The sequence below is a fragment of the Xenopus laevis genome, chromosome 5L, assembly GCF_017654675.1.
Source record: "Xenopus laevis strain J_2021 chromosome 5L, Xenopus_laevis_v10.1, whole genome shotgun sequence".
In the NCBI taxonomy this organism is placed as follows: Eukaryota; Metazoa; Chordata; class Amphibia; order Anura; family Pipidae; genus Xenopus; species Xenopus laevis.
The window spans coordinates 134,871,947-134,886,882 of record NC_054379.1 but is presented as its reverse complement, the minus strand read 5'-3'; the positions used below and the strand labels follow the sequence as shown (position 1 = coordinate 134,886,882).

The following is a 14,936-nucleotide window of genomic DNA, read 5'->3' as shown; positions in this document are numbered from 1 at the left end:
CATTTGTTGTGCCCTTGGATTGCCCCCGTTGCTTGCCATGTTACCTCTGTTTGTATTACTGCTGTTCTTTACATTTGTTCAATATTGGCTGTCCTTGCTTGAATACTCCCATGCAATGCATTTTGGGGACAAAGGTTTGCGGACTGGGCCATCCCTTTATTACGTAGAATGTTTAGTTAATTCTCTAGATTATAAACTGCTTCCCTCATGTCTCTCCAGTGTATAAGTGCTAAAATACAAAACCTTGCTCAGTTCAGTGATGATGTAAATGATGTTGCTTATTCCCAAAGAAAGCATGCTTTCTGTATGCAGATTGTTGTTTTTAACCCTTGTTATGGCGTACTTGGTGCTTATTGTGTATGTTTGTGGCTAGTGACTCACTTTGCATAGTTTGGCAACTGCAAAGTGGTAACTAACAGTTCTATGCTCCTTGCGTGCCTTGAAAAAGGTCACAATTTAACATACAAAGCTGCATCACTAGTGTGGTTGCCACTCCCTCGTAGTGTTTCCTTTATCTATTTTTATTGTAATTGTTACAGTTGCCAAGCCTGAGCAAATGAGCAACAAAACCAGCCTGACTGCAGGAGCGTCTGCATCCCTCCCAGCCCCCTCCTCACACCGAGACAATTTACCAGTGCTGAACTCCAAAATTCTCTACTCAAGTATGTTCCCTGCCCCGTCCTGAGTGTGTAGGCCATGAAAGACTGCTTGATATCAATTTATTTTAATATTGCCTTTTCTCTCTCTCTCCAAATAAAGATATGAGAGCTGGGATGTCGGGGTCTTTGCCTGGGAACTCTGTCATTAGCCGTCTGTTAATTAGCGCTGATCCCTTCAGTTCAGAACCAGACAATCTGTAAGTATATAATTGGGGCTACTAACCCTGCTACAAACTGATACATTTTAATTACTGCTCCTGATGAGCATGAGGCAGGGCACCCACAGGTGCAGGCAACTCATATAGGGATTAATTGGGGGAGAGTGATTTTTTTTTTCTTCTTTCGTATAATAGATTTTTATTAAAGTTTCAAAAGGCAAGGATAGGGGTACAGAAAGAAAAAAGGGGGGGGGGAGAGGGAAGGGGAGGGAATATTCAATACACATAGCATAGCAAAGTTAAAATCACACATCTCTAGACATGCAGTACGTACAAACATAACCAGATATACCGAACAGCTAAGAGCTCAGTATTCGCTTGTATTCCGCGGTGTCCCTGAACAAAAACCAGCGTACCCAAGTGTTCCTAAAATTGGTAAGTTGTTTTTCCGTAGAGGAAGAAAGTTCCTCAAATTTCGCAATCTCATTTACTTTCCCGACCCAATCTTTCAAAGTAGGGGCCAGAGGGGATTTCCATAATCGTGGGATAAGTATCTTGGCTGCGTTAAGTAAGTGACTTTCTAGAGCCAAATCTGAAATGTCCACCATGGGGTCCCCAACCCAAAACAAAAGAATCCGTTCTGGGGTATGGGGTATCCTTCGACCTAATGCTTGCGGGGGAGAGTGATTTTGAGTGGATTGTCACCTGCTGAGTTGGGCAATACCTGGTCAGAAACACGTGGAAGTGCCCCATGTATCATAAGTAATGGGTACCTTTCTATTGTTGGATATATGAGATGGTGCAGTGGTAAATAAGCATTTAAACCAACTGGCTTTATTTGAATCGCCCAAAATATCCACAGTTAAAATTTGGGTTACTACTGCTATAGAGTTTTGAGAAGTAGTAGTAGTTGCAACCCATATACAGATGTAATCTTAGACTGTATGCCACCTTGAGTTAAATTAGGGTGTGAAACGGAACAGCATTGGACGTAACAACAAATGTAACTATACAGGGCTGAGCCACTTTTACCCTTTAATACAGGCACAGCTAATGTTCTCTCTCTTTTCCCTTAATCATTTTGTTCATACTGCATAAAACAGCATCATCTGTTTGACAACATAGGGTTGTTGCTGTCTGTTGTAAAGTGTCCTCCTTACATTTGCCTGTTAGAAAATAAACAAAATATTACTTTAAATGTCAACAAAACCCTTCATTGAACTAGAGGACAGGAAATGGATTCTGGTAGTGGTTGTACCATTTGTAGTGACACTTTGGGTTTATTGTAAATGTGTGACTACCCAAGTGCTTTTCTCTTTGTACACAGGGACTGTTACACAGAAAAGTGTGTGATGAACAATTACTTTGGGATTGGACTGGATGCAAAAATCTCCTTGGATTTTAACAACAAGCGAGACGAGCACCCAAAGAAGTGCAGGTAAGAGATGGTTATTTGAGTCTGAAAGTGTGTCCCCATGTGTAATCTGGTATCACATCAAATTTACCCTTGTCTTCTGGCCATGGCAGGAGCCGCACAAAGAACATGATGTGGTATGGCGTGCTAGGAACAAAGGAACTTCTCCAAAGAACGTACAAGAACCTGGAACAAAGAGTTCTACTAGAGGTGAGTTGTTTTATACATCTTGTGTATCCTGTTGTCTGCCAGGTTGTGTCTGTCCTTTTTATCTCTTCTATTACTTTTTGCTCTGCTGTGTTGCTATTTGTTTTCTGCCTAACACTCTTCTGACTCAGAAAAGCTATAAGGAAGTGTTTGGAGTAATTTTATCAGGAAGATTTAAACAAACAGTTTTTGGTCTGATTAAATAGTTTTGATTTAGTGATCTTGGCTTTTATTATGGACGACAGAAGATTAGGCTTAGTCATACCGAGATTCGGAAGAAGGCTGATAAGTTTATGGTGAAAATCCTTTTAAGAGATTAAAGGCAGAGACTGACGAGAAGATTCAGGGAGATTTAGTCGCCCAAAGACAAATTGCATCTTCTTCGGCGACTAATCTCCCCGAACTGCCTACCCGCCGGCTAGAATCTAAGCCCGAAGAAGAGGCGACTAATCTCCCCGAATCTTCTCGTCTGTCATGGGGAAAAAAAAAATTTCAAAATGAATCAATTAATAGTGCTGCTCCAGCAGAATTCTGCACTGAAATCCATTTCTCAAAAGAGCAGACAGATTTTTTTATATTCAATTTTGAAATCTGACATGGGGCTAGACATATTGTCAATTTCCCAGCTGCCCCAAGTCATGTGCTCTGATAAACTTCAATCACTCTTTACTGCTGTACTGCAAGTTGGAGTGATATCACCCCCCTCCCTTTTCCCCCCAGCAGCCAAACAAAAGAACAATGCGAAGGTAACCAGATAGCAACTCCATAACACAAGATAACAGCTGCCTGGTAGATCTAAGAACAACACTCAATAATAAAAACCCATGTCTCACTGAGACACATTCAGTTACTTTGAGAAGGAAAAACAGCAGCCTGCCAGAAAACATTTCTCTCCTAAAGTGCAGACACAAGTCACATGACCAGGGGCAGCTGGGAAATTGACAAAATGTCTAGCCCCATATCAGATTTCAAAATTGAATATAAAAAAATCTGTTTGCTCTTTTGAGAAATGGATTTCCGTGCAGAATTCTGCTGGAGTAGCACTATTAACTGATGCGTTTTGAAAAAAAAAACATATTTTCAGATGACAGGATCCCTTTAAAGCTGTGATGCAATGAAGTTTGGTTTTTTTTTACGTTGTATTCAGTCTACAGCCATCACTTGGTATTAAAATAAAGGCCACATCCTAGTATTATGTCTTCAGAAAAGGCTGGGAGAAGCAATAAACTCCTCCCACCTTATTAATGTTGTAATTTCTATTTTTTCTCCCTTTTAATTTTACCCAATTTAATTTTTGCACAGGTAGTTTGTTTCAGGACTCCGTGCCGTAGTCAAGACAATTTTCTGTTGCTAGTTTCATAATTAATAAGCAATTCCATAGCGAATGCTGACTTGCACAAGAGAGAAGTAAATGATATTGTGGCTCAATGTTTATAGAATATGGAGCACAGCAACTTTACATGGGGCATCTGCAGTTTTAGGCTTTAGTTATGAGAACTCAAGTGTTAACTGGCTTCCATACTGCAGAATAGAGTTTCTGCTAAAACTGATTAATCTTCTCTTACGTTAAAGGTCCTCTGTGCTCTTCCAAAGACTGAAAATCTGGAAAATGTAGATTTATGTGTATACCCGCTACGCCATGTTGGTTTGGGGGCTACACCTTTTATTTTCTGTTAATCACAGTGCCTGTGATGGCACAAGTGATGTTTGTAACAAAACAAGGTGAATCTATGGTTTCCATTTTTAGCATTATGAAATATTCCGACTTGGGCCAATCCACCTTATGATTTTCTGGCACTATGGCTGTTTCTTTACGTTTACTGGGAACTGAACTATTCATTAAATAAGAATTTTCAGATCTATGCTTTAAATCTCTGCAATTATGTTGGCAGCAGCATACTTGTTTATCGCAAACGGCAATATTTTTAGGCTTTTGCACAAATTCGAATATGCAAATCAGGGTTTGGAGTCTTGAGCTAAAGTAAATATTATGGGTTTAGTGCATCCCTAGCACATTTACTCCCATTGTAAATTGAACCACAATTTCCCACAAATTGACCTTTCTCTCTGCCAATTTTTGCTTTGCACGTGTGTATCTGTATTGCATGCCACGTACAACTTTCACTGTGTATCTCTCCTTGTCTCCCTTGACGTGCATGTCTCTTTGTCTGTCTCTAACACTGGTTGTGTCTGTCTCTTCTTTTAGATGTCTGTCTCTTTCTTTCTCAGTGGATGTGCGTATCTCCCTCCTCTTACCCACATGTCCCCTGCAGTGTGATGGGGTTTCTATTCCCCTGCCCAGCCTCCAAGGCATCGCTGTGCTGAACATTCCAAGTTACGCGGGGGGGACTAACTTCTGGGGCGGCAGCAAGGAAAATGATGTAAGTTGATTCTCTTAGACTTGATTTCTGCACACTTGTATGCACATAGGGCTACTTCCATCTAATTGTTTTCTCTTTGCTCTTCAGACTTTTGCTGCTCCATCTTTTGATGATAAAATTCTGGAAGTGGTTGCTGTATTCGGCAGTATGCAGATGGCTGTGTCCAGAGTCATCAAACTTCAGCATCACAGAATTGCACAGGTAATTGATTGTTATATAAAAACTTTGAACATTCACTTGATCAGTGTCTGAACTAAAGTCTCAGTAAAATGCATATTTTTCTGTATTAGAGTGAAATATAAAAATGCCTATTTACTTTCTTGGATATTACTATAACTGTTATGGTAAATGAAAGGGTTTCACGCAGAAGATAGCTGCAAAATATTTCAGTGCTTTATTTGTGTCACGACATGTTTTGAGCTGAGCTCTTTTTCAAGCTCAGCTCGAAACATGTCGTGACACAAATAAAGCACTGAAATATTTTGCAGCTATCTTCTGCGTGAAACCCTTTCATTTACCATAACGCTATTTTTTGAATATATGTTTCATTGGACGGAAGCAAAAATGATAAGGGTCAAGATTTACTGAAAATTTCCTCGACTGCCTCGTTTACAATTACTATAACTGTAGTAGAGAGGCTGTTGTTTCATATAGCTGTAACATAATTGTGAGCCAAGAGCAGTCCCCTGACCAATAACTACATTACAAAGCTCATGTCTGTAGTATGTTATAGAATGGTCTGCTCTTACAAGCTTTTCAGTCCTCTAATTACAAACTGTCTCAGGTATCACTGTCTAAATTAGTGGTCCCCTGCCTTTTTTACCCGTGAGCCACATACATATGTAAACAGGGTTGGAGAGCAACACAAGCATGAAACTTTTTTCCAGGGGTACCAAATAGGGCTGTGATTGGCTATTTAGTAGCCCCTATGTGAACTGGCAGACTACAGGAAGCTCTGTCTGCTGTACACCTGGTTTTTATGTAACCAAACCTTGCCTGCAGGCCAGTTATTCAAAAGTAAGCAGCTTCTTTGAGGCCACTGGGAGCATCATCCAAAGGGTTTTGTGAGCAACATGTTGCTCCTGAGTCACTGGTTGGAGACCACTGGTTTAAATTATACTAAAAAGTTAAGTTAATAATGGGACAGTATATTTCCATTTTTTTTTAGCTGTAGTTCAATGAATAGCGAGAATATTTAACATATCTTTTGTCTATTGTGTTAAGAAATAGCTACAGTTTTCTGTGATTTCTTGCATTAAACAACCCCCTTTCCTGTTAAAGCAATTGTGCTTTCTTGCTGCTGAGCCTGATTATATCCAATTATTCATTTCTGTTCGTAGTGTCGCACGGTGAAGATTACAGTGCTGGGAGATGAGGGGGTTCCTGTGCAAGTGGATGGAGAAGCCTGGATTCAGCCCCCGGGGTTTATCCGCATAGTACATAAGAACAGAACGCAGACGCTCACAAGAGACAGGGTAAGCAGAGCAGTGCATTTACAAGGGTATTAAAACTTTAAAACTGATAATGAGAAATATGTTTAATAGCAGCTGTGTTTCTGCAATGCAGAGAACTACTACTACTGCAGGGATGTGATCCGTTATCTGGAAACCTGTTATCCAAAATGCTCTGAAGTAGGTGAAGTCCATCACCCATAGACCCCATCAAATAATTCAAAATTGTAAACCATTTTCTTTTTCTCTTTAATAATAAAACAGTTCCTTGTACATGACCCTAGCTAAAATATAATCCTTATTGGAAGCAAAACAATCCTATTGGTTTTATTTAATGCTTAAATGATTTTTTGGTAGACTTAAGGTATGAAGATCCAAATTACAGAACAACCCCTTAATCCGGAAAACCCCAGGTCCTGAGCATTCTGGATAACCGGTCCCAAAGCTGTTGTATGAAATACTTGTAATAGATAAATATACTAGTTGTGGTCTATCATTATTTACCTTTTTCTGATTCTTTCAGGCCTTTGAAAGCACATTAAAGTCCTGGGAGGACAAGCAGAAATGTGACGTTCCTCGCCCACCTGTGTCTCCCACAGCTTTGCAACCTGAGGAGCTCTCTGAGGATGAGACTGCCCAAGTATCACAGTTTGGCCATTCGGCCAGTGCACTCATACAGAGGTAAGCATTTTTGACAATACATACAGTAATATGAAAAAGTTTGTGAACCCCTCTTAATTCTTTGGAGTTTTATCATTGGCTGAGCTTTCAAAGTAGCAACTTCATTTAAATATATAGCATGCCTTATGGAAACAGTAGTATTTCAGCAATGACATGAAGTTTATTGGATTAACAGAAAATATGCAATATGCATCATAACAAAATTAAACAGGTGCATACATTTGGACAGCCCAACAGAGATATTACATCAATACTCAGTTGAGCCTCCTTTTGCAAATGTAACAGCCTCTAGACGCCTCCTATAGCCTTTGATGAGTGTCTGGATTCTGGATGACGGTATTCTTGACCATTCATCCACACAAAATCTCTCCAGTTCAGTTAAATTTGATGGCTGCCGAGCATGGACAGCCTGCTTCAAATCATCCCATAAGGACTGTGACGGCATTCCCCTGCAGCTTTGTGACTGATGCTTGAACATTATCCTAAAGAATTTGTTGATATTGGGTTGAATTCATCCAACCCTCGACTTTAACAAGGGCCACAGTCCCTGAACTAGCCACACAGCCCCACAGCATGATGGAACCTCCTCCAAATTTGACAGTAGGTAGCAGGTGTTTTTCTTGGGATGCAGTGTTCTTCTTCCGCCATGCAAATCACGTTTTGTTATGACCAAATAACTCAATTTTTGTCTCATCAGTCCAAAGCACTTTGCTCCAAAATGATCGTGGATTGTCTAAATGAGCTATTGCATACAACAATCGACTCTGTTTGTGGCATGAGTGCAGGAAGGGCTTCTTTCTCATCACCCTGTCATACAGATGTTCTTTGTGCAAATTGCGTTGAATTGTAGAACGATGTACAGATACACCATCTGCAACAAGATGTTCTTGCAGGTCTTTGGAGGTGATCTTTGGCTTGTCTGTAATCATTCTCACAATCCTCCGCATATGCTGCTCCTGTATTTTTCTTGTCCTGCCAGACCTTTACAGCAACTGTGCCGGTGGCCTTTCATTTCCTGATTACATTCCTTACAGTTGAAACTTCTGAGATAGCTTTTTATAGCCTTCCCCGAGACCATGGTTTGGAACAATCTTTTCAGATCTTTTGAGAATTGCTTTGAGGATTCCATGCTGTCAAAGAGTCAAACAGCAGCACAACTTGCAATTGGCCACCTTAAATAACTTTTCTCATGATTGGACACACCTGCCTAAGAAGTTCAAGGCTTAGCAAGCTAATCCAACCAATTTGGTGTTGCCAGTAATCAGTATTGTGCAGTTACATGCATTCAAATTAGCAAAGTTACAAGGGTACCCAAATTCTTGCACAGCCAGTTTTTCACATTTGATTTAATTTCAAACAAATGAATACTGCTTTAAAATCTTTGTTCAGAAAATTATTATGCAGACTGAGAGGTGTTCCCAAACTTTTTCATATTACTCATTTTCATGACAAAGGGGAGTTTTTTTTGTTTTTTTTTAAGCAGCAGTGCATGGTGTCCTGGCACCACTTTTCTGTCTGAGCACTAAATATGCACTGTTGCACGTGTTCTATTGAAGTCCTTTGTTCATGTTCCTTTGCTGCATGTGGGAATGCACAATCTTACAAGTTTTAACTGTCAAGGGCACTAGTTGCATTGCAGTGGTTCAGTCTTACAGGGTTTGATTCATGGAGCAACAGAATACTTTCCTTAATATGAAGATCAAGAACTGTATTTAATGTGTCACTTTAAAATTACATTTTAAGATGTCAACCATACAAAGTATTTTGAGATGTAACCTCATAATTTATATAGAGCCAGCAAGTTACTCGGCACCATTGCAGGAATAATTTAATTGAGGGTTACAGAATCAAAATGGGATTAGAGGGCCCTACTCACAAGATCTTAAAATGTTCATTAACCAAGAGCTCTCTTGGTTAATGAGATGTTAACATGGAGAGGGTAAAAGAGGAACCTAGGTTAGAAGAAGAGACGTTGAGCAAAAAAACAAAAGGGATTTGAAAAGGTTGGGCAGATTTGCACCTAGGCAGCAACCCATGGCAACCTATCAAATGTTTGCTTTCATTGTTTTACCTGCACCTGACCAAAGAAAAAAACAAAAAAACTAATGATAGATTGGTTGCTATGGGTTACTGCTGGGCAGTATATGAGCTGCATGAGTATGAAAGAAAGCATGATGTGAGAGATAGAGGACTAAAATGGTTAAGCAACTGTAAGGAATGATAAGGTGGAATGAAAGACTTTAGCAGTAGAGGTTCATACCTGTAGCACCCACTTCACCTTCTGGTCCTTGAGCACATAATCACAATAAGCTGATCAAGCAAGATAATGATTATCATGAAAAACATAAAACCTTGCAACTGTGCCTGAGTTTATTGCCCTGTTTTGGTGTGTGTTCATATTGACTTTATTGTTCTTGGGAATTTCCACACCTGGCTTGGGTCATCATCTGGCATAAGTATGCCTTTTCCTATCTGAAGTGTCTGCAGAAGTGGAGAGTTTATGACTTTGTCTCCTTTGCGGAGACTACCGTGACCATAAATAGCCAGATTACAAAAAACCTTATAGGAACAAGTTGATACACTATTTTGGCCCATATGCCAAAAGAAAATAATGTTAGGCAACCATCAGTAGAACACTGCAGCTTGCATCTGTTGCATGTTCATATAATATCAAATTCCTTCTTTCTCTCTGCAGCATTAAGGAGATAGCTGTTACCCACCAGAGCATGGAGCAGGAGCTAGCACATGCTGTCAACGCCAGCTCAAAATCTATGGAAAAGGTGTATAAGAACTCTGAGGTAAGGATTGCTAATTCACTGACTTTAACAAAGACTTAATAGAGAGAGGTTTAACACATTATTAAAGGAGAAGGAAAGATACGGAGGCATTTTATTGCCAATAGATGAGCTGCAATAGTGCAAGCTAGAATGCTATATTTATTCTGTAGAATGTTTTACCATACCTGAGTAAACCGCTCTAGAAGCTCTCTGTTTGTTTAGGATAGGAGTTGGAGTATTAATGTGGTGTGACATCACTTCCTTCCTGAGTCTCTCCCTGCTCTGGGCTCAGATTACAGTAGAGAAGGGAGGGGGGGAGGAGCAAACTGAGCATGCTCTTGCCCAGGGCAATGAGGTTTAAGCTGAAGGCAGGAAGTCTGATACAGAAGCCCATTTGTACACAATAGAAGGAAAGAAATGCTGTGTTTCTTTTGACAGGGGACTCAGAGCAGCACTACTTTGAGGTTTTACTGGTATTTTTAGGTGGACCTTTCTGATAAGGCTTACTTAGTTTTAACCTTTCCTTCTCCTTTAAAGCTTAGGCCATCATTCTTCTTTCATCTCTTCTTCAGAGCAACAAGACCAAAAGTACGCCAAGCTACATGTCCTTTATATAATGCCAGTTTACTATAGTTCACCGACATATACAAAATAGGGTTTATTTACATAAAATTTGTGTTGTGGCTATCTGTTAACCACTACTACAGGGGACTGATATGAATTCAATAGCCCTCTCGTGCTAAGTTATGACTATATAAATAAGGGATAATGTAATATGTGTTTCTAAGTCAGTAGTTTGTTCCTTTCTAGAGAAAATGAAAAACATCCCTGTGCTAAGAATTTACAGGACTGGCAGGACACATTTTCATCTGTCAAGTTGTGGATGCTGATAAGCAGACTACATTCTAATGCATTCATAAGTTACTTGGCTGTTGCCATTTCACTTAACTTCACGGAAGTCTAAAAAGTTAGAAACCAGGTGAAATAGTGTTGTGTATTGGTTCTTGTGTCATGCAGCAAAAATAATTTGACAGTTCTTCCACCAGCTACTGGCCTTACTGCACAAGACAAAGAGAAGCCACAAGGAATGTGAATGAGAATAAAACAGGGATGTTGGATTCCTTTCAGTAATAGCTGTATTATATGTTTTAAAAAAAACTTTGAAACAAAACTTTGATTAAAAAGCATAATCAATTATCTTAACTTACCAAAAGGCAACCTTATACAGCATATTTGATCACCAAATCCATCTGTATGTTATCAAATGGGCAAAGGTTCTACTTTTTTTTTAATTAATTAATTAATTTTTTAAGACTTTCTTTTTTTCCTTCCACCTCACAGAGCCTGAGCTGTAGTAATTTTATGGAGATGGTTACAAATGTACGAGCACTTCTTAATGAAACAGAACTCCTCCTTGCAGGGAAGATGGCATTGGTGAGTAAAAGAAAGGTCTGCAGGAAATAACCTTGGATTTACATGTAGCATAACTCCTTTTTCTTTTTTTTTTTACCACAATGGAATGTTTCATGTAGTTTCGTTGCTTAGCATTGGACGTATAGTGACAATGCTTTTCAACTTGCTTTCTTCCCACAGCTTGTACTGTACATATCATCATTTCTTTGATGAAATGAGAAACAAATGACCATGCCCAACTCATATGAATATGGTTCCTATTTGACTTCTGGCTGATCTAGGGGAAAAATAATCACAAACTATATCTTTTGTCAGAAGAAAAAGGATAAATAAAACAAATTCTTCCTGATTCTGTTATGGCAGTCAGTCCAGTCCCTGGCTGAGAAAGTGCCACATGTGACATTCACCTAAATGCTTCCAATACCACTCACTTCTGCATCGATTCTTTCTGCCCATTGCTGAGTAGTTGTTGGTTTGTTTTTTTTCATGGTTTTCCTTTTTTTTTTAAGATGAATTATTATTGGTTTTATTATTGGTTTTAGCAACACAAACTGACTGAATACAATATCTGGTAGCATGACATTGGATTGGTGTCGGGTCTAGTGCAAACATATACAGACAGGAGAAAACAGTCACTCAGGGTTACAATTGTTGATCTAGATATGGATGTAGCTGGTAGTATAAATTAGGCTCCATCTGATTTTGGTAGAAAGTTTAGGTATCCAGGGGGTCCTGGTCACACCAGTCCCCCCAAATCTTGCTAAATTTATCATATGCCCCTCTTGTCTCATAATTAAGTTTTATGAGGGGAAGGGCGTTGTCTATCAACCTTCTCCAGAAGGCTAGGGTCGGGAGTGTTCTCCCCATCCAGTGCATGACCTCAGTTTTCTTGGCATAAAACACGAGCGTATGTAACCAGATTCTGGCTGCATTACTGGGCAGTACCTCATCACCCCTAACAAGCAAGCAAGACCTATGGGTCCACTTTTCTCTTGCCTAGATTGGGGGACACAGGCACCATGGGGATGAAGATCCTGTTGCTTGGAGGATGGACACTAAACGGTTAATAAGCTCCTCCTCCTGCACTGGTTCTCATACCCTGCCTACTTCCTTTCCCCTCAGTTTTACTTTAGTGTCCTCAGAAGGAGGACGGATGCTACTGGCTGGGAGCAATGGTGCTGATTTATTCATGTGCCATGCCAGCAGTGGGGCCTGAGTTTACTTTCCCGAGCCCCCACCAGCCGAATAATGTTGTGCCCTGATTGCCTTCCCGCTCTACGGAGGTCTGCAGGCAGAGGCTCCCTCAACACCCTGGGGCTGCTGGTTCCCGCTCCACGGAGGCTGCACCAGCAGCCCAGAACGGGGTACGCACCAAAATAGGGCAGGAAGGCTGGCAACGAAAGGGGTAAGTGTTTATTGTCCCCTTTCACCCCCTTATACTTTCCCTTCATGTGCGCGTTCCCCAGCAGGAGCAGAGTCGGGTAGGATAGTTTTCTTACCCGCTCTGGCGTTAGTGTCTGTTCTCGCGTTGGGTCCGGCCGCCATCTTGGAAGCGTCGGCGGCCATTTTGCTTGGGGGCATGCTGCGCGATCGTGTTCCCTCTCTTGGACGCATGCGTCTCTTCCGGCGGCCATCTTGGAAGAGGGCGTCGGCGGAGGTGCTCTCTGCGGCGGCCATTTTCTTTGGGGGCATACGGCGCAATAGATTTCCCTGCCCTTACCGACGCGTACGTCACTTCCGGCCGCCATCTTGGGACACGAGCTGGATCAGCGCAACTCGCTCTCTTTACCTCAGCAACCTGAGTAAGTACGTTTTCTGTACTTCCCTAGGCAGTCTACTTAGTTGATACTAAGCTATGTCATTTTCACCCATGCAGGTAGCCCTACAGGGACAGCCCAGGTGACACAGGACTTCTCAGTTCCCTGCCTGCTTCCTTTTCTTAAGGAAGGGCAAACTTTCTATAACATGACTGATAGAGTAGAGGAAATGCCTTCTGCTAAGCGACAGCCTAAGTCCCGCACCCCATCTCAAATTGCATTCCTTGCATGCTCGTCATGTAAAACAAAATTTGATATTGCCTCTTCTGACCCAAAGTGTGTAGCTTGTAGTACTGGTAGTATACCTGCTCCTAGCTTACCCAATGCAGCCCTACAATCCGGCTCAGCGATAGCTTCGGCTTCTCAGGCGAGCTCGGAATCTGAATTGGTGCGTACACTTTCCCTCTCACTGGCTGGTCTACAGAATCTAGCCAGGATTCCTGAGACTTTAGACAAAGTTTTGGAACACCTCTCTAGTCAGCCACAAAGGATGAGCGTGCAGGCTACTACTTCTAAGCGGTTTCGTTCCCCGACACCTGAGTCTCCTGAAGAGGAAGAGTCAGGGGAAGAGGGGCAAGTGTTGTCCGGGGAGGAGTCGGACCAGGAGCAGGATACTCCCAGGTCACAAAGGGAGGTAGAATCACTGATACAGTTGGTGTTACAAACATTAAACATTGAAGACACAGCAGCTACAGCTGATCCTAGCAAGAATATTTTCAAAAGGCAGAAGAAAACTTCATATGTTTTCCCGGCTTATGAGCACTTAGATGACATTGTTAAGGCTCAGTGGAAAGTTCCAGACCGCAAGCTCCAACTGTCTAAACGCTTTTCACAGTCCTATCCATTTCCTCCGGAAAATACAGACCTCTGGTCCTCCCCACCAGTGGTGGATCCTCCAGTGTCACGTCTTTCTAGGAACACAACCATACCTGTCGCTGACGCAGCTTCTTTTAAAGACCCAATAGACAAGCGTCTAGAGGGATTCTGTAAGGCCATTTTCTCAGCAGCAGGAGCGGCGCTTCAACCAATCTTTGCCACAGCGTGGGTGTCAAGAGCAATAGAGATATGGGTTGAGCAGGTAGCACAGCTTATTGGGTCTGAGGACCCGTCTACGGATCTTTTATTGTCACAAATAGCTGATGCAAATTCCTATATCTGCGAAGCAGCATTGGATGCAGCAAAACTCATTGCCGGAGCTTCAGCACAGTCTGTTGCAGCCAGACGTTTTCTATGGTTGAAGAACTGGGCTGCAGATCTCACATCAAAAAGATCACTAGTCAGTCTTCCGTTTGTGGGGAAACAACTTTTTGGAGCAGAGCTCGACAAGATTATATCACAAGCGACGGGTGGAAAAAGTACCTTGTTACCACAAAACAGACCCAAGCGCACCACATTTAAGAGAAGACCTTTTCTGCGGCCCTTTCGTCAAGGTCAGGGCCAAAGGCAGAGAACACAAACGGAAAAGCACCAATCTTCCAGCCGTTCCAGATACCCAATCAAACAAGGCCACAACTGGTCTTCAAACAGACAAACCGCCAAATCTTCGCAGGAGAAACCCGCCTCCGCATGAGGAGGTGCCCACCCCCGAGAGTGTCTTCGTAGGCGGACGCCTAAGAAACTTTCGGGAGGTGTGGGAACAAAGGGTCCAAGACCCTTGGGTCCTGAAGGTAGTCTCCCACGGCTATCTCATAGACTTTATACAAATTCCTCCAAGAAGATTCTTTGTGTCACGTCTGCCCTCGAGGGAACCAAAGCGTTCAGCATTTCGAAAAGTTCTCAAAGATCTCACGAGCTCAGGGGTCATACAGCAGGTTCCACCTCTAGACAGGGGCAGAGGTTTTTATTCCAACTTGTTCATCGTGCCCAAAAAGGACGGATCCTACCGTCCTGTGCTGGATCTAAAGGCAGTAAACAAATATGTCAAGCGTCAACATTTCAAGATGGAATCCATTCAATCGGTTCTGCTGTCCCTGGAGAA

The 14,936-nt window shown here is 41.7% G+C and overlaps 1 protein-coding gene across 8 annotated transcripts in view; it reads left to right on the top strand.

Moving 5' to 3' along the window:
• The window catches only part of LOC108717090 (diacylglycerol kinase delta), a 61,549-nt gene that overhangs the window by 30,748 nt on the left and 15,865 nt on the right, over nucleotides 1–14,936 (top strand). For 7 of the 8 annotated variants that reach the window (XR_005961388.1, XM_018263853.2, XM_018263854.2 and 4 more), the window contains 10 exons: nucleotides 540–662; nucleotides 760–856; nucleotides 2,145–2,255; nucleotides 2,345–2,441; nucleotides 4,712–4,819; nucleotides 4,907–5,020; nucleotides 6,160–6,294; nucleotides 6,794–6,951; nucleotides 9,647–9,749; nucleotides 11,070–11,162. Coding sequence is in view for 7 of the 8 variants with exons in the window: in XM_018263853.2 (XP_018119342.1) it covers nucleotides 540–662; nucleotides 760–856; nucleotides 2,145–2,255; nucleotides 2,345–2,441; nucleotides 4,712–4,819; nucleotides 4,907–5,020; nucleotides 6,160–6,294; nucleotides 6,794–6,951; nucleotides 9,647–9,749; nucleotides 11,070–11,162 (1,139 nt within the window). In the remaining variant the exon portion in view is untranslated. The remainder of the gene's footprint in view (nucleotides 1–539; nucleotides 663–759; nucleotides 857–2,144; nucleotides 2,256–2,344; nucleotides 2,442–4,711; nucleotides 4,820–4,906; nucleotides 5,021–6,159; nucleotides 6,295–6,793; nucleotides 6,952–9,646; nucleotides 9,750–11,069; nucleotides 11,163–14,936) is intronic. The other variant, XM_041563414.1, reaches the window with a different exon arrangement.